At 35.9% G+C, this 26,763-nt stretch overlaps 1 protein-coding gene across 1 annotated transcript; it reads right to left on the bottom strand.

Annotated features, from left to right (window-relative positions):
* Positions 1-1,070: 1,070 nt before the first annotated feature.
* LOC115919326 (metalloproteinase inhibitor 3-like) lies at positions 1,071-12,469 on the bottom strand. The gene is made up of 4 exons (XM_030972826.1): positions 12,274-12,469; positions 11,594-11,798; positions 5,023-5,147; positions 1,071-3,248 (listed from the first exon to the last, which is right to left on the bottom strand). Exons 1-4 carry the CDS (start codon positions 12,412-12,414, stop codon positions 3,030-3,032), a joined length of 690 nt encoding a protein of 229 aa, XP_030828686.1. The 5' UTR covers positions 12,415-12,469; the 3' UTR covers positions 1,071-3,029.
* Positions 12,470-26,763: the final 14,294 nt, after the last annotated feature.

Below are 26,763 nucleotides of genomic sequence, written 5' to 3'. Positions count from 1 at the left end.
TAGACCTACTGTAGATATGAACTCATTAGCCTTCATTGCTAGACCTATTGAATAAACATTCTTATCTCCAGCTGTGAAATCTTCCCTGCTTATCTGCTTATCATTGGGTTTACTGGCTTAGCTTCATTTCAACTTGAGTCTACTTAGCAATTGATCTCTCTTATTATAACTGTGGCTGTTTAGCAAACAATGCTCTATGCTAGACACAATAGGAATTAAAAGTAGAGTGAGCCATTTGCAAGCTAATCAAATCCAAATGTATATATCTTAACATTTGAGTACATAATATTATGATGAGATAGAATTTGTCATTTTACTGGTATTTAGCTTGAGGTACGCCAGTTTTGGGATTGTGCTGATTTATAATCTATCAAATTCTTAAAGTCTGTACACTATCACAACATCCCCTCTTTAGCACTATATTAGGGCAGCTGTAGCAGTATGGTCAATTTTAACTCAATGTCAACATTGTAGTTATGGTTATGGTTCTATAACTTTGAAAGAAAGAAACTCATGTATACTCTAAAGATGTATCAAAGAACATTTACTTTAATTTATTATTCTGAAAGCAAGCAAGACATTGACTAAAATGAATAAAACAAAAATAGACACATCAGTTATTCATTTGCAAACCTTCAGTAATCTTTCTTCTGTAGTCTATTGAAAGCCTGCAATTCTAGAGATGGAAGACAATTGGGAGATGTCCACTGGAGCTTATTAGAAATACATATTCACCTTCAAGTGTTTTCATTGATGTACCAACCAGATTTAAATTACTTTATTCTGCCAGCTTAAAATCGAATAGCAAATTAATATATTGTAGTAAAAATAAATGTAGGAGCAAAGGGAAGAGTAGCAGAGAAGCGGTTGTAGAAGAGGAAGGATGGTAATTGGAAGAAGTATGAGTCCTCATCATAGTAGTAGTAGTAGAAGCAGTAGCAGTAGCAGTTGTAGTAGAGGTAATAGCACTATTGATGGTATAAGTAGTAGAAATAACGCGAGTTCATATAAAGAATGCAGGAGAAGCGACATGATTGAGGAACAACAAAAAACAAAAACAAAAGGATGCATTTTTTTTCTCACAAAGAGTGATATTATATAGAGGTAGGTATGAAGAAATGTTAGTATGATTTATACAAGATGAACCTTCAGCAAAACCATTTTGAGGAATTTTAGAATATAAGCATCAATTATTGTCTTTTATCAGCAGAACGAAGGTTATAGATATTTATCCTAACATTATATACAATTACACATGATACAAACAAGCACTGGTTTGTCAAAATATTGGTTATTCATCTGAAATATATGAATTACTATTAACATCACAAATGATTTAAAATATTTACATGTGCTACCTTTCATATAGTGCTCTTCAACCTCACTTGTATCATTTTTCTTTTCTCACTCTCAATCTTTTATAAATCGGTGACGGAACAAAGTTATAGTTATGGAAGACAAAAGATGATAATGTAGACTAATTATAAGTAATAGATTAACAAAACACACTGAATTTGTTCAAAGAATATTAAATAAACATACCGAGGGAATTAAGTCAGCAATATTTACAAAAAATAGAAGACTTGCAGAAAAAAATCGAACAAAAAAAGTCAAGTACTAGATGCAGACCAACCAAAATCCAATTCAATTTGGCTGGTTTTTATGAAATGGCCTCAGCTTAAAGCTACTAATTTTGATAGGGAGTGGAAATCAATGCTGCTCTTTCAATGAATATAATAAGAATTAATTTTGTAATTTGGTATCTATGACTTTAAAGTCATACATACCATGATAACATTTTCAGTAATTTCAAAGAAATTCCTTGATTTTCATCATCTATATAATCATTTTGTAAAACCAGCAAGATATTGCTTTACAATTAATCCTCATCTAGAATCTTGTTTTTGTGGACCTTGTTTAGAAAATAGGGATTTAACAGTATACAATATATCTACATAATTATACCTTTATACACTATTTGAATAATGACCCTTAAAAGTTCTTAAACATTAGTTAAAAGACTATTTGTCAAGTTCAAACATATCAATATGCCTGCATCTTTGCATTTTTTGAAGTTTTTAGAAATTGTCATGATCCTATATTTTGCACATGTTTTGCGTATTTGTGCGGAGACCGAGGGCAATAAATAAGAATTTTAAAACAGGATAGAATGATGTCAAATATCCTTAGGATATCAATACAGAAAATGGATTTTATTTCATGTTGAAACAAAAGTTTATCTTGAGATATGTGATGTGGCAATTTCTTTCTGAAGGTAAACACTTTTACATTGTAGAATAGCAGTAAGAATTATTGATGCAATATAAACTTAATTTAAACGGACAAATTATGAATGCATGGATAAGCTCTACTAAATATTACATTGAGCTGAATATTTCATCAAATCTAATGAACTTTTTTGTTTGTTTTGCTTGTTCTTCTTAAAGTCTGTACAAATTAAATTAAATCAATAAAATATCAAATAACAATTACTTATGAAATCTATACATTAAAATCTAATAATACCTTTACACAAAATATACAGTACCTTTAATGATTAAAATAACTAATCGCATTCCAATGATTCCCTGTAAATGTGGTCTTGAAGATGTAAATACGATGTCAAGTTTTTTCAGTTTATCTGTTTCGAGGCAAAGGGTGTTAACGCTGAATATTCTTAAGTATAAGAGTTAACATCCTTCTAGCTCCACACAGACCATTTATCCATTTCCTTTTTTTTTTAAATCATTTAAAATTGTTTGATTTCATCTTTTACTAAATGTTTGTCTCCTGGTGGCCCTCCTTCTTTCTTGTTTAGAAATAAAGTGGGTATTTTGAATGTTTGGTAATTATTCAGAAAATAATAGATTAGTTTGATAGATTATGGATGATGTCAAACACTGAAGTCTTCAAAGGAGAGTGTCCATGATTAGTAAGTTATGTACATTGTACACAAAGAGCACTTCACTCCAACAGGAAGAAGAGAATCAGGCATGATGGGTAAAGGGAGGACACCCTCTGTTGGTGGCTCATGGCATGAAGCCTCCTCGGCTCTGTGCCCTTCCCTTAGCTCGTCTGCGGATGCACCGGCGCATGTCCGTCTTTCCGTTCCAGAAGCACTGTCCGCTACCGTCTCTGGAGCAGTAGGCATATTGGCTCTCACAGTCATCCCTCAAGTGAGAGAGGTCCCACATGCAGACATCAGGCACGGGTTCCGTTGGGCAGTAGCGCCCGTAGCAGGGGGAGATCTGACCAAAGAAACAAAATGAATATCATAAGAAGGCATTTCAATGATGAGATGAAGATTAGAAGTCAAAATATATGTATCTCAAACTTGGTAAATCAATTTGAGTCATTGATTTAATTCTTTACTTTAAAAAACAGACAAATAGAGTAATGATGGATTGGTGCACTATTCAGCAAGGTAGTCACAAGACGTTGTTGCATGCTATTTTTTGAGGGACTTGACCAGTTACAACTTTGCTTGCCTCAATCTTGACATTAATAATGCTTTGCAAGGTCAACCTTGGCAAGCATGACATTAATTAACTTGTCTTTCAGCAAGAATCAATTGCTTGATGAAATTTTTGATGTAGCAACCTGTTTCAAGCATATCTAAGAAATCTCCCTGTAGGAGATGAATGAATAAAGAAGGAGAGGGGAGGGGGCTAAGAGGATCTGGCAACAAATGTGGTGAAGAAGATATCATTTCTTGAGGGCCAGAAGGCATTAACTCCTATAGTTCAACAGAAAACTAACGCCCTTCTAGGGATGATGCCATGTCAAAGATTTTGTCAAAGATTTATCAAAGATTAATAAAAAATGTCTATTTCAGTCAGCTGAATGTATCTTTCATTTCCTTCTCACCCCCCACCCACCGCATGACATCTTGATGATCTAAGATGAGAGATAGGGTTTCAGAGTAGACTCCCTCAGGATTCAGGTCAGGATATAATTAGTGTATCATTAATAATGACTTCCTTAAGATCAAGTCTCTGGACAACCTGTCCTTGACACAGAGTTCTATGACATCTCTACCTACCAAAGATAGCCCACATAGGATCAAGACCATCATTTGATGTGCCATATTTAGCTACCTGTACTTATTCCTTTTAGAGGCCTTTACGCCAAGCTGATCTTACCGAGTCAAATTTTCATGAAAATTCTGAAGGTCCTTACAAAGGAATTACTCATCAATGTATTCTAAGATGATTTGGGTCATTTGAAAAGGAGAATTTAGAGATCCAGAAATGATGTATTTAGTTGATTTTGTTTCCCTTTTTGTTCCCTTCTGAATGGTATTTGTTTACTGTTTCAAACTGTATAACATTCTCAAAATATCAACAACTTGGTTCAATTTCAAATACCTCATAAGATTATGTGTCACCGATATTTTTGAATATTTATTTCCTTACAGTGTGCTCTATTAAGTATTTGCTTTCATCATGGTACCATAATCTGTTTCAAGAGAAGGAGAGCTATGGTGAATGAGTGGCAGTAATGCCTTCTCAGTTGATAGAGTGGGTTAGATCAATGAGGGCCACTCAGAGAGAGGACATACTCCCTCTTGTGGTGGAGGCAGTACATTGTGGTTTCTTTCATTCTAACACAAAGAGGCGTGTAGTAAAATAATTCATGGAAACTGTCAGCCAAAATTGAAAGTTTTGTTGATATTTATGTATTGTTATGATACTCAAACCAGCATGTGGAAAAGTCATATAACTCATGATATAATGTTGAATAATGTGAAATGAATGTGTCAGCAATTATTTCCTATATGATAAAGATAGTGGGGATGATGATGATGAATAATGTGATGAATATGGTGATGATTGATATGCCGCCATGAAGATCATAATGATGGTTAAATGTGATAGAGATGGTGGTACATTTAATGAACCAAGAAAATAGTGACATGTGTAATAATTTATCAGAATTGATTGAATGGTCAAATTAATGAAGAATAGACCTTGGAATTAACAATGAAAATTGGGATTTAGAATTGAAAGGAATAGTACTTACTTCACATTTTCCACACTGTAATTTGTAGGTATGTTTGATGCCTTGTCTTTGTCTCTTAGTGATGTTCTTGTACCCCTCCTTCCAGTTACAAGATGAAATCCTCAGCTCAGCATTGTAAAATGTTCCTGTAATGAGTTATAGAAAGAAATAAGGGTAATAGTGGTTCAATTGAATATTCATAATAATGTGATTGTCCTAAAGAAATTAGAGTGAACACTGTTGTAAAACTAAACTTTTTTACACATTGTTGAGGATGCTGGCCATCTTCACGATAAGTTTTGTCAATTGGATTCAATTATTTCAAGGCATGAATCTTTTGGAAATCTGAACTTCTTGGATATTCTTGAACATTTCATGCATATGGAAGTCTCTGGTTATACAGTATCATTTAGCATCAAACAATTATTCCATCTTATTGTCTGCTGGGAGCCAGAAAGGTATTCATTCATATCGTTTTGCTTGGAGTTAATGCACTCTTTCCTTTCAGCAGATGATATCTATCCACATTCATATTCTACTTTTTGTGTAGCCGGGCTTGATCAGACCAGCTGACATTTTGAGGGTTATTATTTTTAGGTAACGGAGGATCTGGAGTTTTCTGGCTCCGTGCCTGAAGAGTGTGTCCCAGTGCATGACGCAAGTTGCGCTTTACGGCCAGGTATGCCAATGGCCGACGCCCTTTCTAGTAAAGGTGAATCGAACTTGTAATATGCGAAACTAACAGCATAGAAGGCATTTCATGAAAGTCATCAATTGTCAATTGCAATAGAGTGTATTGACATCAACATTCAAGGTATTCATGGGAACATGGTATATTCATTATTCCCTGATGTCAATAGATACTGTTTATATGATAATTTCCTGTTTCTATAGGTTTAAATCAATTGTCAATATGCATTGATAATTAAAATGTTGGTAAATGAACTCTCAGTTCTTTGTTATCCGATCATATTTTCTGGAGGCAAAATAACAAAGTGTAGACAGGATTCATGAGAAGATACTTTTTATAAGTGTTTGCAACCACCTAAAGTTTAGTTAAGTTTTATAACAAAATAAGGTGCTTCATTAAATGTGATTGCTTCTTTAAAATAAGATACTTTTTTACTATTAAATATAATTGAGATTGATAAGATTGATATCCAGACTAGACCAACATAGTCCCAGTGCTCAGGGTTGGTTTGACTGAATCTTCAGACTTTAATCTACTATTTCATAATGGGATCGGTATGCACCTTGTACATATGTGGAGAGGCAGAAGGGCATTAAGCCTAATTAAATGAACTTAATACCCTCTGGCTCTCAGCAGACAGTGTCCTTTCTCTACTTATAGAGGTTGGATGTCATTAATTCTCATCTATGGTATAATACGCCTCGTCATTGTCCGATGTTATCTGTTCCATGGATTCTGCCATTGGTTTGAACTTTGATGAAGGTCTTGTACCCATGTTTCTTGAGGTGGTTCAATCTCGGGTCGCTCTTCCTCCTCCATGTGCACCTCTTTGCTTAACAACTAACCTGTTTAAGTTTTAAAGGTTGCTGTTCGATCTTATCAGCTGAGATTTGTATTCATTTATTGGTAGAATTTGTGGAGATTGATTGATTTCAACATGAATTTGATGTTGTTTTTTTTTCTTGTTGAAATTTAACAATCTTCTTATAGTGCAATTGTTATATACACAAGGCCTATCCAACCCCTTGCCCCTATGGAGAGAAGGGTAAGGGATGTTTTGAGCAAATGTTTATATACTGATGAAAATTGCAGTAGATTTATAAATGTTTGTTCTTTCTTCAGTATTAGGAGGCATGATGGCTCAGTAGTAGTGCAGTGATCATGTAACTAAAGGTCCGGAGTTTGTATACTATGATTATCATAGTATACAAGTATTTATGTCTAGGTTTCTTATTATCTTTCAGACATATAATTTATCTTACAAGTATCAGAAAAAACCTTTAATTTTCTTCCTTTCCTTTATTGGGGGGGGGGGGGGGGGTATTCATAAGAGCTGCACACCTGACAAGCATTCATTTCAAATTCCATTTCTTCTCTCCGTTCTCTTGATAGTCTATCAGCAAATGTCAGAATGACAAATTGGCAGACCATGATGGGCAATCTCTCTCTCTCTCTCTCTCTCTCTCTCTCTCTCTATCTCTCTCTCTTTCTCTCTCTCTCTCTCTCTCTTTCTCTCTCTTGGCTGAGATCTTTTGAGAGGTGTAACCATCTGTTTATGATATGAATATGATCCAATCAAGAACAGCTGGCCATGATGATGAAATGACCATCCCTCCTGCTTGAGATAGTGTTCAATGTGGAGGGATGAGGGGGGAGAGGGGGGGGGGGGGGGGGGGTTGGAGGGGGAAGGGGAAAGGGGGAAAAGAGAGGGGAGAAAGAGGGGAGGACAGTCAGAGAAGTAGATGGAGAATGACAGAAAATATGATACAGGGGAGAATAATTAAAGGAAATGTAGGTAGGTCAGGAGAATTAGAATGGGGGTTTGGAGGGGAAATCAGGGACCCAGAGTTTTTTCCTTGTTTCCCCATTTTCTTTAGAAAGTTGAAAACAAAAATATATAAATATTTTAAACCTTATAAGTATTCATGAACCTTTTAAGAAATCTCTTTGCCTCTGAAATCATCTTCATATTCTTTCAAACATGAAATGAAACTTGATATTAAATTCATAGTCAAATGCAAATTCCATATCAAATATTTAATCTCAAATATGCTGAGGTCACTAATGTTATTTCTTCAACTCTTCTGCATTTTCTTTAGTGAAACATTTCGGGTAAAAACATTCTTGATTTATCGGGCATCAGATTCTGTATCAAGCAAAGGTGACACCACAAGAGAGGAAATTTATGAGACATTGTGATTAGGAGGGTGCAGCTGGTTAACGAATAGGCTGGTGTCACATTATTCTATATGATAGCAGGCCTCCCGTTAAAGGTACATATCAATTGTTATGGGTGTAGTTGTTTTGTGCATTACCTTGACTCAGAAAGTAAAACACAGCAAACAAATATACTTGAAATTACTAAGAAAGATGATTAAAATTTAATGCAGGAAAAGATAATGTTTCTTTTCAATTTCAATCAGAATATAATCTGCACCATGCTATAGATCACCCTGAATCCTAGATATCATCATGACTGCATGAGTAATTTCAAAGCATTTCCATACCACCTTGCTTTCCCATAAACTTTTAGACAGAATTTTATAAATCTTTTTATTGAACAAAACATGTGTAGTCATTGCAATCATATTTCAGCAGTAGACTGTTTAATCACCTGCTTAGGTCTACAGTAGATGGTCATCAGGTTTTTTTTCTGGAATTGAACATTAAATCACTCCTCTCCAACGATCATTGCTTTGCTAGAGGATAAAAAGGAAGTGTTTTATTTGATGATGTTTTCAACCAAATCTCCTACTTAGTACTTAGTGATGATGTTTCCATGTAAAAGGACTGATAAAAACCCTATCCTGTCTAGCCAGTGTCCAGCCATGGTCCAGCCATGCTTGTGTTGTCTCAGAAATACTGTTCCCTTTCTCAAAATAATAGTTCAGCACTTATATGGAGAGTATGTATGGTCGGTGCAACAGTAGTTGGAATATTTCAGTCCTTCCATTAGTTCCAAACCTGTACATTTTGCATGTGTATTACCTTATTCACCTTTTGTGCCCCAATGTGCAAAATTTTGATTGACACTGCTCTGTTTTATTCATAAAATATCTTTCATTGATAGAAATTGTATGATTAAGTTAAACTTATCATGTTTCTGCAAGAAAAGATATGCACCCTCTAAGTCCAAACACTGTTCAACTTTCAAGCTCTTTGAAGGGATTTGCAACCCATTGCATAAAGAGATTTCTTCTGTAAGAAAACTTTAGAATGTAGCTCCATAAATTCCCTCAGACACTTCACTTTTATCAAAATCATAGTTTCATTAAATTCAGATGAGAATTTCATCCTACGCTAAGGAATTAATTAGATATCATTGGACAGACATCCACCTTTTTTTGGCGCAACTTCACTATCGGGACAGATATGTCCACACCAACCACAAGAAGGTCAAACGAAGGAAGTTTCTACGCTTCTCTGACCGGCGGTCGCCAATGAAGTAGGACACTGAGCATGATGGGTAGATGACGGATTAGGAATCTTATTTAAAAGAATATCCCCGGTCAGATGATTGATAAAGGAAGAACCGTGTACCAGCTAGCTAGAAATGTTCATGTCTTTTCAACATGTCTTACTCAACCTTTAGCCGGGGGAAGAGACATGCAAGGATAAGGTGCAGGTAAAAGGGTCAGTGGAGTTCCAAACTGACCTCAGATGCACTTGTCATCTTACAGAACTGAGAGTGATTTAAACGTCAGAGAGTTTGGTAGCAAGTTATGGCCTACTTTGATTTGTTCTACTTTTTTATTTATAGTTTCAACTTAAAAATAATGAAAAATATATGACAGTATTTGCAACAGGAGAGGTTATTGTGGAAACAGTAACACCAGCACCATACCACTGCTATCACTATTCTACTGCTCCCGGTTATTTGCTATGGAAGTATTTACTGTGGTTTTACCGGAAATGCTTTGAATACCAATACCACTTCTATTACTACCCCTATTTGTAATAACAGTAATGGCTCTAATGTCTGAATGATAATATTTGACATACTTGGTATGATTTGATTGCTGCATGACATCCTTTTTTTAATAGTCTCTAGTCTGAGTTATTTTGGTCTTTATTTACCATGCTATCTGTTAAATGGCCAAACTATTTGGTAAAGATTGATGAGAAAATTAAAAAGTAGAAGAAAAAAAATAACATATCTTGCTGAGGGACAGTAGCACAGCATAGAAGAGAGAGAGAGAGAGAGAGAGATAGCGAGAGAGATAGAGATAGAAAGAGAAAGACAGACAGACAAACAGAGAGAGAGAGAGAGAGAGACAGGGAGAGAGAGACTGAGAGTAGGAGAGAAAAATAAAAGCAAAAAAAATATGGGGAGAGAGAAAGAGAGATTGACAAAAGGAGAGAAGAGAGAAAGAGAGATTGACAAAAGGAGAGAGGAGAGAAAGAGAGAGAGAAAGACAGAAAGAGATGGACGTAGTAAGGGTTCATGCACTTTCAGACCGATACACCATCGTCATCTGCAAATGCCATATTTACATTTCAGAAATGCATACGGTCTGACTGTACTGGTATGTGCCCCTCAGCCATGCGCATCACTCTAACCATACTCTATGTGTTACGTTGTACTTCATTAATACCAGATTAAAGGAAGGCGCATGATGTTGATCTTCTGCACTGAAATTTGAACTTTATAAATGTTTGTGTATTCAATGATGGTACATATCTCATATTAAACCACTTCATTTTTTAAATGGAGAGGGGAGTTTGCGGAGAACCGAGTTTGCGGAGAACCATTTCCATGATTTCACTACCCAATCCTTTGTTCTCTTAACTAATCTAATCGAGCCAATGGTGTCCATTCCATATCTAAATTAGGGGTTTGAACTTAATTTGCTTTCACCAGGAATCACATAGAGTTTATACATTCATGTATCAACATTCTTTGAATTTCCTGCTTAGATGCATGTCTTAATAATCATGGAGATTAAAATATCATTGCACCTCCCACTGATTCCACCTCCCTCTTACCCCCACTCCTATTCCGACACCACTGGTGTCACTGTACATCTCATGTGGTCCACCAATCCTTCCATCACCATCCCCACCCCCAACCCTTCCCCGTTCTCCCCCTCCCTTCCCCACTCTCCCCCTCCCCACCAACCCCCACTCCAAAATAGACTTGGACGTAACACCTCAGAAAGTTGGTCTTGCTTAACTAGGTTTAAATGTCAGGGACATGCCAGTGAAGAGCCCCCATCCATCATCTCAGGGATAACTGGTCTGGACTCAACATCACCATCACCCCAGCCCAGCTCATATAGGCTGTATGCCAGCTCCAAGCTAGCCTTGCTTGGCAGCGGGAAAAGCAATGACCAAGAACAATAGAATTCTTACCCCACTTTTTCCGGTGTATATTTAGTGCCGGGTTTTAAAGCATAAGGTGTTACTGGAATGGGTGTCAATGATCTCTCTATGCATGAACTCAGCTTGTGCAGAGGCCCACAACTTTTTTTGATGTAGGATGAGAGTGAGTAGGAGTTGCAAGGTTTGATTAAAGAGTTAAGCCGATTTGACTTTGTCACTCTATTTGATTTGATTTTCAGTTGCTTCAAACATCTTGATTAAATAATAATGTTCCGTAAAACGGTCATACTAAAACAGATGGAACTTATAAGAAGTTGATTCAAGGATATATTGATGTTGTAAACCCTATGGCAACTCTCCATTACTGTTTTGACTGAGCTGAGAAACAAACTCATTTTTAGATTGAATTTGATTTGATTTGATTATTTTTTTAAATCAAAGAAAGACAAAACGATTAGGCCTATAAAACTTTTTAAACCATTTGTCATGAAGCCAAACACAAAAATCACATTTTCAATGTTTGTAATGAACCGACAATTTGATATCTTATGTAGATATGAGCTCATTAACGAAACATACCTGCTAGAACATAGACCTGTCCCACTTCTAAGTCAGTGACTCCGCACGCTGCATCAATGGCTGCTGTGGCGATCTTGGCGGTAGACTTAGGCATCAAGAGATCATCTCCCTTATAGATCTTCTCAACCTTGACGGTATATTCCAGTTTGATTGGGCGGTTCTCCTCCATGTACTGAGGTGCCTGAAGACCAGCGGGTACCCTCACCTAAGAAAATGGGTTTTTAGTAGAAATAAGGGATTATTATGAGACAAACAAATTCTTGACGTCAAGAAGTACTTTCTCTTATTGAAGTATTGATTTGCAAAATTGTAAGATTAGTCAATGTACGGTATTGCCCAAGGGTGTACAAATGGGTATTATTTTGGGATTAAGAGAAGCTACTTTCTTTTGAATCTTCATAACCTAGACATACCAACAAACTGACACCAGACCAAATGAAAAGGTAACATTACCCCTAATGATTCGGAGTCAATTTGGAGTTGGTTTGGTGCTGTGAATAAAGGTATCATTGACCGAAGTGTAACCTACCAATTCTCAGAAAATAGTGTTCAGGCTTGTATGTAACATTGTTTGCAAGGTAAGGCTATTTCTCAAAAGTCAAAACCAAAAACAACTCCCTCAGAACCCAAATAAAAACAAGAAATTCTAAGACAATCTGGGGAATGCTGGCGGTGTTTACCTGAGGTAATCTTGGCATAGCAGCAAGATTCATTGAAGCAGCCAATAATCCTTCACTCTGGTCCATGATCGGTCCCTCGTTATCTATACCCCAGTCAGAATCTGAGAATGAGACTTCACTGAATGAGGAGGACTCTGCCATTGGCTCAGGTTGTGGCTCTGGATATATCAGCTCCTTTGTTGTAACTCTTGCTCTGATCACTGTAAGATAATAGAAAAATAGATGCTTCATGAAAATCTTGAAATTTAAATGTGAAATTCAAATTTCACAGTGATAAACTAGATATATAGTGAATGTTAAGATTAAGGTCCTGAGTAAATCAGCTCCTTAATAGTTTGTGGTAACTCTCGCTCTGACCACTGTAAAACAATGAAGAAAAGAGTTGCTCCATTAAAATATATAGTATCTAAAAGTAAGATGAAAAAGCAAACGTGTAACATCTATAACAAGATTGATGCATTTAGTAATGACCTGTTATTGTAACTATAAAATAGTTGAGAAAAGATATACTTTTATCGAAACAAACAATAATAGAGTTTAGATAAAAGTGAAGAGACTCTGAGAAATGTAAATTGAGATATGTTACAATTTAAATAAATAACATATGTTAAAATATAAGTTAAGAACAGAAAATCAAAACGTTTAAACATTTCTTCATTATTACTTAAGAGTCAAGAAGGATAGAGCATTACCGAGGTACTACAGACTTATAGGTTTAGCCAGCTCTCAAGATCGTCAATAAACTCTGAAATTTTATAGAAAGAAGCTTTTGACCTGGAGAGGTATGAGGTCTCGGAAACAGTTGCTGAATACGATGCCTTAAAAAAAAAAACTTTTTGTTATACAAAAGAAAAATGTAACATGGGCTTCATCAAGAGTTTGATGAACTTGCCCCATGAGATGATGTGTTGTGTATAGATATCATCTTTATGACATGATAAATGAGAAGCATGTGGTTTTTATTCTCTCTTTCTCTTTCTCTCTCTCTCTCTCTCTCTCTCTCTCTCTCTATGTCTCTCTCTGTCGTCTTCCTCTTTGTATCAGTATGTGTCTTTCTCTCTCTTTGTCTTAGTGTTTCTCACTATCTCTTTTCCTCTTTGTCTGTCCATCTCTCTTTTTCTTTCCCTGGTGAACTTTACTTCTCTAGAAGAGCAATCTTTATTAGCTTCCTACAGTGTAATTGCAAGACAAAGTAGTGATAAAACAATACAGGAAAAATTGCTCACAAGCTCATATATCTATCAATCCAACATCTTTTAAATATCAACATTGAGCCCTTTTGTGGCTTAATCATCCATTTCAGTCTGTTTCCTTAATGGCCATTCATATGTCACAAATGAAAATTACACTGGTCAGTTTAGAAATCATTTCATATGTTCCTAATAAGGGTTTTATAATTGTTAAGGGAAAATGCCAAATCTGGTTTCCTTGTTTGTGATGATATTGCCCCCATTTTAGTTTGATAAGCCTCAATGAATGTCCACTGACTTCTTCTCAATGATTACTTATTCATTTCAGTGTCATAGGTAGATTAAAATGTCAAAAGTGTGATATTCAATATTTTTGTAGATGAAGAACAGATTTCCTCCTTAAAAAATTTGGAATAGTGTCATGTATTGAAATGATGGATATCATTGCATAATTTTCTGTATCCACAGGAAAAGTGAAAAACTCCTCCCTAGGTTCTTATGAGACATGTTTTGGCCATGACTGCCCCAGGATTGAGTTCTATACTAAACAAACTCCCATACAACCCAGGAGCAGACATTTAACCCAACCCTAGCCCTAAAGCTTTGACACCTAAAACACATTTGCAGCACTATTCTCACCCTTTACATTAAACAAAGTAAAGCCCAAAACAAAATGTCGCTGGAGCAAATGCAACAATTAGGAACCATAAATAATATGATCCCAAAGACTTTAAAACATCAATATACGGCAATTGTCCATCGCATTCTGGGATAAACAGTACAGTGTTTAAAATATGGTCGATGACTCGATTCTCCATGTTTTGATCGTCTAAAATCCTGGCAATTGTGTTGAGTAAAGACTTGTCTCATAAAACTTATTTTGTGCTTGAACTTGGTGGCACTCTTAGGGTTAATGTGCGAATGAGACTTGAAATTATTTTTGTTTTTTTATCATTTTTAGTACTTTACACATGTCAACTCTATAAAGCACCCTGTTCGTTCGCATCGGACATACCAGTGCTTTAGTTGTGGATGCCATGGGCATAATTCACAAATTATATTAGCCCCATTAAAAACTGAACGATCAGGGGAAAAGCTGTCAAAATGTGTATCCTTTGGAAAGTGCTTTGCACCTCTTAAAGGATGTATAGATTACAGAATTAAGCACTGATTCATTTACTATTTCCATGCCTTATTGTTATCAGGACCTTGACTGTGCTGTGAATAGCCAAGACAATTCCTCTTTCAAGTGAGATTCCATCTTTCTAAATCTGACATTCATCATACAAGTTCATTTCTTACTTTTTATGAAGTGTGACAAATCTGTTCTGATGTACTTTACAACAAGACACTTTCACATGCATGATATGCAGTGGAAATTTAATGAGTGATTTAGATTCATGAAAGTTTCATGCCAGAAAATAATCAAATCACAGCTGACACAACTCTAAATTTCTGTGATTTGATAAAAAATTTTGATGCAGAAGTTTCTAGTTTAATAATAATAATAATGATAATGAAAACGTCAAAACAACATCAACAAAACTGGTAATGGTGCTGGTTGTGATGGTGATAGTGATGATGACGATGGTTATGATGATGATGATAATGATAACATGACGTCTTGTTTACCCATTATTACAGGTATTCCCCCTCTCCCTCCACAAGAATTCATTATCTCATTACAGTAATTAATGATGTATGAAACACTAGCTAGGTGCCTTAACATCTATGAAAAGGCCAATTTAACGACAAATGAGACAAAAACAATGGCAAATACTTTTCAATTTCCTTTCATGACGTCAATGGTGACATCAGAACTATAACTCTCCTTCCGCTTGACCAAACTGAGTGATTTAAAGTGATGATTAATTTAAAGACCTGTATTTGTCTCCCTCCCATTAACGCTTTTCCTATTACAATAATTGAATTGCTTTGAAATCACGTTATAAATAGGTCTTCTATTGGAACTGAAATTCAGTGCTATTTTGAGTGGGAGTCTGCATGCTTATAGAAAAGCCTGTTCACATTCTGACAGATTTTTTAAACAACAAAAGAACAACATTAAACCTTTGTTCACACAACAGATACATGAATCAAGACCATAACCCCTTTTAAAAGTTTTGTTAAAACCTTACAAAACTTGTTGTTTTGTGCTAATTTTATTGTGGAGAGTGATAAAGAGAATACCTTTCCAAACTTGCATATGAATATATCTCTGATACATTTTCCCATTGGATGATGCTATATCATATTAGTATGCATTTTCCACAAATTGATTTGAAGATTACCTTTAGAATTTATCTCACTTTGATCTATTTATCTTCAAATTTCTTTTTTTAAGCTCACAAAATTATCAATAGTTTTTTTGTTTTTTTATTAATTTGCTATTGTATCAGAAATCATAATGCATCTTTTCTAGCTGTCATGTTCCACATGCTTGAAGTTAAATCAGGAAACAAGCTCTCCATTTGTGAACAGGTCTATTGACAGGATTATGACGATGTGGGTGTTGGAGCGGTCCTCCCCTCTCTCATCGCGTGGCAATAAACCCAAATGTCAGGTTAAAAATACCCGCCACAACCCACCACCATCACTACCACCAGTTCCTCATCAAACTTCTATTCTTGGACTCTTCATCCTCAAACTTAGAGAAATTCAGTCATTTTAGGTTTACCAACAAATAACAGAGACCAAAAAGTTTGAATCAAAGTTTTTTTTGGAGTCTCTCTCTCTTCAATTTCAATTTCTATTTATTTCTGAAGAAACAGAAAAGACAAATTGTTTGAAAATATAGAAAACAGGTTGTTCTTTGGCATCCATAACATTTAAAGTGTTTGCAAAACATTGTTGATAATGCTCTCATGTAGGTTCTCTTCCTTTGCCAAAAAATAGAATCACATCTCGTCACAGGAACAACGAAAGTGAAGAGAAATTAGAACATTGAAGAGATTAAAATCTAACATGATTTTCATGCTTCCTTTTAGAATCCATAGGTAGCCAAGATAGCAGTTGAAAGTGTTTGTGCAAATTTCCTGCTTATCCTACCTCAAAAGTTTCTTTGTTTATCCTACACAAGCAAAAATATACTGCCCAAGTGCATCTATGACAGGTTTAAAACATGATCATGACATGGTGATAACACACGTTGATATCAATTCAATATTTTTGACATGATGATAAATAAACAAAGATGTTGTTGATTTATGTAAAGTTTTCAAATGTCTGTATATCTCTACATTTTAGATATTTGTTTTCCTTCTATACAAATATATACTTCTTTTTCTCTCATGTTGACCTGTAAATTGTTTTTATGTCATCTGATCCTTTAAAAACTATGCACCAAGGACATAGAGTGTTTCAGATATTTTTTCCACTACCAACAGAGATATGGAAATAGATGGATACTTAAAAGAAATTGATACCAAAACAATAGCCTAATTTATAGAGAGAGCGTTTCTGCACGTTTCTCATCTACAAGATAATATGTACCTCTCCCAATGAGTAATTTGCTTTGGAATTTTGTTCCCATTAATATAGCTGCATTTACACTTCAATAAAAAAAAAAAACATTGGTTTTTCTCACATTCCGGTGTTTCGTCGGAAGAGGTAACTACCAATACACACCTCTGGAGTGTGGTCTTTTTAAACGCTGGCAGAAGCTTCACCGGGTTCGCAGTGTAAATGCTCGCTCACAAAACACCAGTGAATCATTCCTTTTTTTAATAATGTGACTTCCATGCTAGGGCGATGACAATTGCCTCATGCACACAAAAAACAACCAGAATTTTCAAAATGTTTTTGGGGCTGTGTAAATGGACCTAAAATGAAAGAATTATTTGATATTTGTTTTTAGCCTGCAGCCATGAAAGGAAATAAGGCCATTACATCCCAAATTGGGTAAATATTTGTTGGTGTTTGAGGTGTATGATCGGAGTTGCTTGAGGAGTAGAATGCATGCATGCCAAGTTTTTATCCTCCCCAACGGAACTCCCGTTTCTCAATGTGCAGATTGTCAGATCTGATTACAGATCACAAATATGATGACTTTGGGTTGAAAAGAGAAGTTTGCTGTCAGAAATCTTGACTCTCTAAGTTTTCAGAAAGATAAAAGTCTTTTTCACAACTTTGTGAGGTTTCTGAAACCAAGGTGTGAAATCATGAACACTTTAGCAGGTCTTCAATCATTTTGATAAATTATGTCATGAAAGAATTCAGCCGTCTCTAGATTACATGATGAGGTCTATACATTCAAGATACCGCCAAGAAATACATACTTTTTGGAGATATCAACCATTCTACAATCATCTTTGTAGAGTATATCACATATGGGGACTGTATTTAGTGTTAGATCTACAAGCTTGCAACAGAACTCCAAATATAAAAACTAAGAAAGAAAAATGCATTGCTTATTTTACCCTTTTTATGCATGAGCATTACAATGAAGTGAATGTTACTGCTCTCTCCTTGAAATTGATGAAGTTGTGTAAAGAATTCATTTGGGGAGAAGTGTCATGCATATATAATAAATAAAATATCGTAGCTCATGACATTTACCCAATCCACACTCTAATTCAAAACATTTGGCTAAACTACATGTTTTGCCATTCAATTTATGTTTTTCTGTAAGGTTCTCAGATAATGAAAGTATTTTATGAGTTATTATATAGCTCTAATGAATTCTTAAGAAACTGCATACAATGATGTACCTCCCCCTCCCTATTTTTGTCAATCAATAACCTAATAGTCTCATACCATAGCATTTCCTCTGCATTCTAAGAGAGGTGCCCCTCCCAATATCACCAGAGCCCCTCACAGAGCGGATACACAGTTTCCCTTGTCTTAATTGTAATGTGAGGGGGGGGGGGGGGTCGTAATTAGTGCTGTAGTCAAACGTTTAACCGTCCGGTATCCGACCGCCTATGGCGGATTCCGTTTTCAATTGGACGGTTTCGTTTTCCCGATTTTTTTTTTTTTTTTTTTTTTTTTTTTAATATTTTTTATTTTTATTTTTTTTTATTATTTTTTATTATTATTATTTTTTTTTAAAGTTTCGATTTATGCCCCTCCACCTGGCACTATGCCTGGCAATGTCTCCTAGCTCAGTAATCTGTGTGTTGACTCACCACTCTAAAACTAGAACAACACTCCAATTTGTCTGTCATCTTGGTTTGAAAGTAATCTTTGTAATAGATCTCATCATCTCAATATGTAGTTTATAATAATAATTCATCCAACTTTTACACAAGGTTCTGTCCTAGGTTCTCTACTGTTTTTAATTTATATTAATGATCTTACACTTTCTTCTAAAAACAACATTGTTACTATTATTTGTGACAAGTTCACAAGCACAAATCGGCCCCTTTAAATGCACCTCGCAGTTAAATGAAAGTTGCCAACAGAGTCGGTAAAAAAAAAAAAAAAAAAACGATTTTTTTTTTTTTTTTTTTTTTTTTTTTTTTTTTTTTTTTTAATTATTTAAAAAAAAAAAATCGTTTAACCGAAAACCGTCCGGTTTTGACTGGCGGTTAAACGGAATTGGAGATATCCGTGATGTTACAGCACTAGTCGTAATAGAAGCTTAGTGGGCTTCTACCACTCTTTCATCTTCCTCCATCATCATGAGATAACTCTGGCCTCATATTAATTTCCTCCTATACGTTCAGCACAGTTGATAATGTCTTCACACCATGATTGCATCCTATGGGGCCCTTCAAGCAATGCAATTTAGTGCGGTACAGTGTTTAGGATTCCCTCTCTACAATTTTGAGATTAACTATTATTAATTTACAAACTGCTTTCATATTGATAATAGCTGTTCAAAAATATCTTGCCCATTGCTCATAACAATAAAAAAATTGAACATATTTTGTGTTATCATTGTTACAAATACATTTTCACAACTTTGGTTAAATTATCTTAAAAGAAGTTTGGTTTTAAAGTTTCATATCATGAAAGTGAGGGGGAGGGTTAACAAATATAAACAATATATAAAATTGAAAGATCTTGGAGTGATCCATCAAAAATTTGTTTGCCACATTTGTCTGTCTAAATTTTGTGTCTGAAATTATTTAATTGCTTAGTGTAGCATAACAAATGCAATACAAACATTAATCAGATTTCTAAAACCTTCTACTGTATACATTTGATTGTATCTAGATGTCTTTTCTACATGATACCTGGTGTAGTATCTGTACCATGGTAGTTAAAGAGGAAATACCAGAGAGCCAATTTTTGATATTTACAAACAGATTTTAACAAAATTGAATTTCTTAAAAGCAGAAACTTCAGCAATATCGTTAGTGACCCTCGTTTTTCAGCAAGAAAACTTGCTTAATGCAATCATTTAGTGTTGTGATTCGTTTATTCTGCTGTATGCAGTTTTTGCAATTCTCGACCCCTTCCAAATTTTCGAAAGTGTCGGCTTTGACAGATTTTTCTTCTTCAAACTTCATGGTCAGTGATTGATCCAGGGGGCACAGGGGCAGATGCCCCAACCCCCTCCTTAGCTGTTTTACTTTTATGCATAATTATTTATATTGTATCCCCCCCAGCAAATGACAAAAAATCATGTTTTTTGTCAGTGAACATTGTTCTATTGAATCAATACAACTTGATGCAAAAAAGTGAGGAATGCATTGGGCATGTGGCCCCCCCCCCACCCCCACATCTGCTCCAGAGCTTCTACCCATCTATACCCACTTTGTCACTGTGTGTCTCCCCTAAACTTAATGGCTAACAATCCTGTACCTGCCATTGATTGTTGTAATATTGAATCAATCCGGCGAGACAAATGTGTTCACTTATCCAAGACATTTTTGTCATTCCTCTTATCCTTGATAACTTTTGTGAAAAGCCAAAATAAACAGAAAACACATTTTAAACAACTTTTTGACAATTCTTTTGTCACTCTTGTATGGTCTGCTATCTGTCAATCAAACTCTGCTGTCAGAATGTCATTGTCTTCTTTACCTTCTGATGTTTTTTCTGACATCTTTCTCGTCATATGAAGGCCTGTCTATCATCAAAATTGAAACTACTACAAATAGAAATATTCACATTTTACTCGTAGTCCTAAGACTCATGTGTTAAGCATTTGAGTTCAATTTTCAATGTCAGAGAAGCGTCTCCATTAGCTTGAATAATCTTGAGATATAAGGCTGTTAAGTGGCTCCTTGAGAACAACAAAATTAAAACTTGAGTTTTATAAAAAGCTCTTTGTTTCTATTAGCCAAATCAAGTCATTTCTGCTTGCTTGAGGAATTAGCCGGTGTTTAATTCAAAAGCTTATCATAGTTTGAGTGCATAGAATGGGCTATTTCATGAACAAGCCCTAGAATCTCAAATGTATTGGTGCTAGCCCACTGTTTGCATCTCTAGTGTGATTAGCTTGAGTAAGATGTAGTTGGGCTAATTAATACCCTGGATCAGAATAAGTTAGATTTGTTGAAAACTTTGGCTAATGGCAACAGCTCTCTGATCAGGAGGAGTTAATGGTGGTGGTGGTGGTGGTGGTGGTGGTAAAGAGGATTGGAAAGGGGAGCTAGGAGGGAGCTTCCTACATCACGCCTGGCCTGCCTGCAGCATTCCTTCATGTTTCTTACGGATTAACCTGGTATGCAATAACATAAACCACATGCAGATTTGAAAGGTGTTATCTTTTACCATCTTGTTTCATTTAAGATTTGGATTATTTCATTTTTAGGGCATCAGTGTTTGAACCCTTCAAGTCACCCCCTTCCACACCTCCCCCTCCCATCATCACTTTCTTTATCCTATCTACCTCCTCCCTCCTCATATTTGTAAACATTGGATATGATTTAGTTTTGAGTGTGATATACATTTTCCATTGACTTTTAGCCTGAGTGGCCACATCTAAGTATTCAACATCTAAGTGTTCAACAGGTTAAATTTCACCGGCATCATTTTACACATTGAATTTGGATTAATTCATCATAATTTTGGAGGTTATGATGATTGAGTCAAAACTATCATCCCTCTTTCCATCTCCCTCGATCCTTCAGCACCTTTCCTCCCCCTTCTACAGCTCCCCTCTTCTATACCCCTTTCAAAGGATTACCAGCTATACTAAAAACCGGGGGGGGGGGGGGGGGTTGCGGGGCACCTGGAGAAATAAGTACCCTTCTTCCAGTTGTGAAAAAGTCATGGAATATGGGAAAAATCACACAAATTAGGAAAAATATGATTTTTCTTGGCCCCGGCCAAAGAAGGTCATCAGTCTCTTAGATATACGCTGGATGATTTGCTAGTATGCTGCCAGCCTGATCTCACTGTTTAGATACCGTTACACACATCTGCCGACAATGGTTTGTTCCTGCAAACTAATTCTTGGCTTTCATTCAAACTGATAATAATGATTAATGAATTTTGAAACCCCATCAGAGAAAATTCAGGGAATTTCATTTCCATGAACCAGAAACCATGTTACATTCTAAATCAAGATAATAAAAAGTGTGCACTGAAGTAGCGTGAAAATCACATTCTAACTTGTTAAATACTAAATCTGAATTAAATTAAATCAACAAATTCTAAAGGAAGTATTTGTTACACCAAAATTAAACTGCAACTTCACGAAGTACAAGTAAAATGGAAATGCACATTTAAACGCCCTCCTATAATTTATCTTGTATGTGCATACTTCATTGTACAAAAGAGAATATCATAACCTTGAACATAATCATGCATAATATCATTATTCACTTTTAAATAAATATTAACACAGGCTTAAAATTATAATTTTTTATTTCAGAAGAAAAATGTCCCAATGGCCTTGAAATATACACATCATTCTGAATCGCCTGATGGCCACATAACTTGTCATTGTATGTATGTCACTTTGGTGAAAGAACTAGAACATCACAACCGTCAAAAAATGACATGTGTATTGTCCTTGGAGAAAATCTAGTTAGTTATCAGAAAATAGATTGGATCATTAAATGGGAGTAACTGTTTGAGTTATGAAGTTGCCTCTTAGTTTTGAAACACAGTATAAAGAAAGGGTGAAATGAGCCATTGTGGTGCACCCATGAGAGGGTGTGTCAAAAGTAATTCCTTCGCAATTTAACTTGGGGGATATTGAAAACAATCAAGATCAAAATTTCTTCTTAGACAACGTTTATCATGTCAGTCTCCCTAGATGACGACAATTGCCTGAAACGATTTTGACCAAATGAAACCTGTGATTTAGGGAGCAATCCATAAAACTCAGGTGCCAATAAAGGTATTAGAATTTTTTTGCAAACTTGTACCTAATTGTGAACTTAAGTACGGAGGAATAATTGTATACCCTAAAGGTTGGTTCAGGTATGACACGGCAAAACCGCAACAGTTATTTTCTGTGAAATAAAGTGTAATTTGTAATCAGCGTCACATTTCTCTATCTAATTCAATTCAAAACTTTTTCCTAATATATTCTGCTGTGTATATATAATTCATTTTGTATAAATGCAAAAGTTGTACCGCCTGTAATAGTTGAAGCCATGACACTGGACTGCACTCACCTACTTGCAAAACTCTGTAATTTGATACTTTTTGTTACATCATAAATATTATGTTTTTAGCTATTTCCAAAGAGGTAGTTGTATTTCATGACTGGCAGCTGTTCTTTATGATGTTTTAATACCCTCTGCAATATGAATTGGATTTTTTAGAGGACTTCTGACCTTAAAGTTGGCCTCCAGCAGACTCTTAATGTCCCAAATTCACTGTTATATCTCAAAATCTGCTTTGCAGAAAGGAGATACCAGGTGCTGACCTTCATGACATTCTCAAATGCAAATAGTGTGTTGGCATTCATCGATCATCGAGGGAGGAAGAGGAACTCTTAAACACTCACATTAAATGTAGAGAAAGGGAAAAATGAAATATTCATTTGGATTGTAGAAATGATAGCTTTCATTAATATTTATATTTAGTATTGTATTTCTGTTCGATTCTATGAAAATATGCATATAAAGAAAACATCAGTAAATACAAAAAATATTGTTCTATGTTGATTTTGTCTTGGCAATCAACCTCATGAATTACATTTAAACATCATACAGAGCTGCCAACTAGTACGGATTTTCCGTAATTGGTACGGAAATCAACGGCAATTACGGAAGCACGGAAACCCCTTCAAAAATTACGGATTCCCCGATTTCTGGACATGCCTATGTATTAACACATGCATTATGCATATGCGAGTGTTTTAGCGGTAATGATCGCGATACTTCCCGGGCCTCGGCCCGGTGGTTAACTTTTGAGCGCACGGAAATATCATCCGCGCCTCAGCCACGACCACTGCACACACATGTAGCTACCATCGAAAGATATGCACACCGCCCTGCCTATATGGGCTGCGTGTGCTAGCTTTCAGCATGCAATATCGGGGAGACGGCAAACTCGTCACAAGTCCATTTAGCCACCTTGCAAACCAACCCGTACGGTACCATGTCCATGTGTAGTTTATAGCAGGTCTCCAATTTTTTCCCCTTAGTGATGGGTTCTCATTGTTATGATAATAAAAGTACGACTCGACTAATGATGAAGATGATGATGATGATGATGATGATGATGATGATGATAATTGTCATAAGGAAAATGAATGTACTTCCTTGATTAAACTTGAATTTATATTCAACAATTATTGTCATTGTGTTTTATTTCACATTATTTGTTGGATCATGTTTATTCATTTCATTTTATTCATATACCCCTTTTCATTGTTGATAACAAAATATGATACACGAATAAATTTTGAATGAGCTGACACACAAAGTTTTGACCGATACGAAAGCGCATGCATGGTGGATGTGCTGAAACAAGTGGCACGATATTTATCTGGGCGAAATATGCATTGGCCGAATGTTACACTACCGCATGTGCAGCAGGTCGGCCGTGGTCGCGTCAAACTTCGAGTAACCGACGGAGAAAAATGACTTCAACTTCATCGAAGAAGCGTTCTAAAAAACTGCAAACCTTCTCAGGTGAAATGGTCATGCATTGTTCCGTCGAAAAGGAATACAAACAGTGCCTGTTGTACACATTGCTCATCCGATTTTGGAATTGGTCATGGCGGTTCGAACGATATCCAGGTACATCTGAAGTCGGTGAAGCACCGGACTGCAGCGGCGGAGGCAAGTTCCAATTCCCGCAGTCATGACATCGCCCAGTTTTTCGTCGCAAAGGACAATTCTGTCACGAACGCCGAAGTGAAGTTTACTCAATTTTTGATAGAGCACAACATCGCGTTTTCAGCAGCAGACCACCTTTCACAACTTGTCAAAAATGCCTTCCCTGACAGTAAAATTGCAATTGTAAAAACCTGAAGTGAATATACACACGTAAGTGAAACAGGGTAATGATACATCAATCCTCTAATAACCATTGTTTTTTTTATAGCACTTAAAATGATGTTATAAACAGAATGTTCTTGTTTTTACTTCAAGTCCTGTCATTCAGAGTGATGCTATTACCATGGTACTAGTAGTTTGTGTTGTGGTGTTGTGTGCAGCTCTACAATGTATGTACGTGCAAATGCAGTCTTCTTGATGTTGAAAGCGCCGCGCTTGAAATTACTGATTTCCATCCAAAATTACTGATTTTTAGCTTTCAGATTACTGATTTTGGTTTCAGAGGTTGGCAGCTCTGATCATATGTCTCTCATAGGAATACTGCAAGAAATCTATCATGTGCCAGCGATGGCTGTTTGTGTGTGGCCTAGAAGTCAGAAGATTGACCTAAAAAAAAAGGGTCCTTCAATAGACCAGGGAGCAACATGGGTATCTTTTAGGAACTGAACTCCAACAACATTTAACCTTCCTCATCTTTCAAAACCAATAGATCTCTGACAAATTGCCGTCCTCTCCTCTCACTCCTACCTCATCGCTTCTAAGCCTCTTCTCTTTACATCAATTTGGACCAATTTGCTGCGGTCAATGGCGCTGAATGGCGGGGAGCTGGGAGTTCAGTGGCGGTGCGCGTGGCCCCCAATTACAGGAGTCTTGAACCCTATCACAGAGTCGAGCATTCCACCCCTCTCATGGGGGATGGTAGGGGTGTGACAAAGTGCCCTAGCTAACAGCTCGATCCTTCCCTAGCTGCAACTCGGTTAATGTGCTTAGAGATTTGTAACAAGGAGGAGGAGAATTAAGGCATTGATATTTTGAATGTGTATTGATAATTACTTTTATGGCTGGCGTTCAACATGATGATTGTAATGAGGATAGACTAATGAGGATAATTAGGCAAGTGTATAGTTTATATGAGATTGAAAGTCTACATGAAAAGATTAAGTAGAAAAGATAGTCCATAGTACTAGTAGGAGTAATAGTATATTGTTGAAGGAGAAATTGTATATAGTGGTAGAAGAAATAGTCTACAGACTACAGTAGTAGAAAAAATTGCCTCTATTGGTTGAAAATATAGTGTCTTGGTAATAGCAATATAAGAAATAGTCTGTGGTAGTTGGAGATTTAGTCTACAATAAAAGAAGCAATAGTCTATAGTAATAGAAGACAATCTATGTTTAGTAGAAGAAATAGTCTACTATAATGGCATTAATAGTTAAAAATGGTAGAAGAAATAATCTATAGTAGTGTAAGAAATAGGCTTTAGCTATAGTAGATGTGGAAGTAGTCTTATCAACAGACTTGGCTGTAAAATTGAATATATTTGATATCATTTAAATTTCATCTAAAATTCCTAAAGTACAGTTATCTGTGGGTGTTCCTTGGTACATTAAATGTCTCATCTCTTGAGCTTTTCAGTCACGTTTCAAATCCCAATGGGAACTCAACGTTCCTGGTAGCGATAGGTCAATGTGCCCGTAAAACCATTGCTTCCATTTCACAAAGCAGCTCAACAGAAGGAAAAATTATCTGAATGGTATCAGACAATTTGAAACTAATCCTAGAAAGTTGTTCTTTTCTCATTTTACCAAGCATGACACTTCCTCGTGGGAGTAAGGCAGAGCTAAACATGCCATGTTTCCTATAACCATATGTTACAGGATGATGCGGTTCAATGTTGTGTTTACATTGTCACATTCTATATACTTTGTACACATCCCGAGGCAGGTTCAGTCAGGCTCGTTCACATGTTGTAAATCGCAGCAGTTTTTGTAAAAACATGAAATTAGATGGCAAGTGGGGATTTTGGCCCAAACCAGCCGCTACCCCAGTCTTTCCCAGGTGAATTATGAATGACATATTCCATAGTTACAAATTCTTAAACTCACTTATCTGTGTGTTATAACAAAGAAATGTAAAGCCCACTTCACTAATTGTTGCCCTGGCTT

This window comes from Strongylocentrotus purpuratus, unplaced genomic scaffold (genome assembly GCF_000002235.5).
Source record: "Strongylocentrotus purpuratus isolate Spur 01 unplaced genomic scaffold, Spur_5.0 spur5_scaffold_6, whole genome shotgun sequence".
NCBI lineage: Eukaryota > Metazoa > Echinodermata > Echinoidea > Camarodonta > Strongylocentrotidae > Strongylocentrotus > Strongylocentrotus purpuratus.
Note: the sequence above shows the minus strand (reverse complement) of the source record. Positions and strands in the feature narration are given on the sequence as shown.

Excerpts from the sequence above, each read along its gene's own strand:
- LOC115919326 (XM_030972826.1), bottom strand. The coding sequence starts at position 12,414 with ATGGCAGAGTCCTCCTCATTCAGTGAAGTCTCATTCTCAGATTCTGAC. Across the intron at positions 5,148-11,593 it reads ACAGGTCTATGTTCTAGCAG|GAACATTTTACAATGCTGAG; the intron begins GTATGTTTCGTT and ends AACTCATTACAG. Across the intron at positions 3,249-5,022 it reads TACAGTGTGGAAAATGTGAA|ATCTCCCCCTGCTACGGGCG; the intron begins GTAAGTACTATT and ends TTCTTTGGTCAG.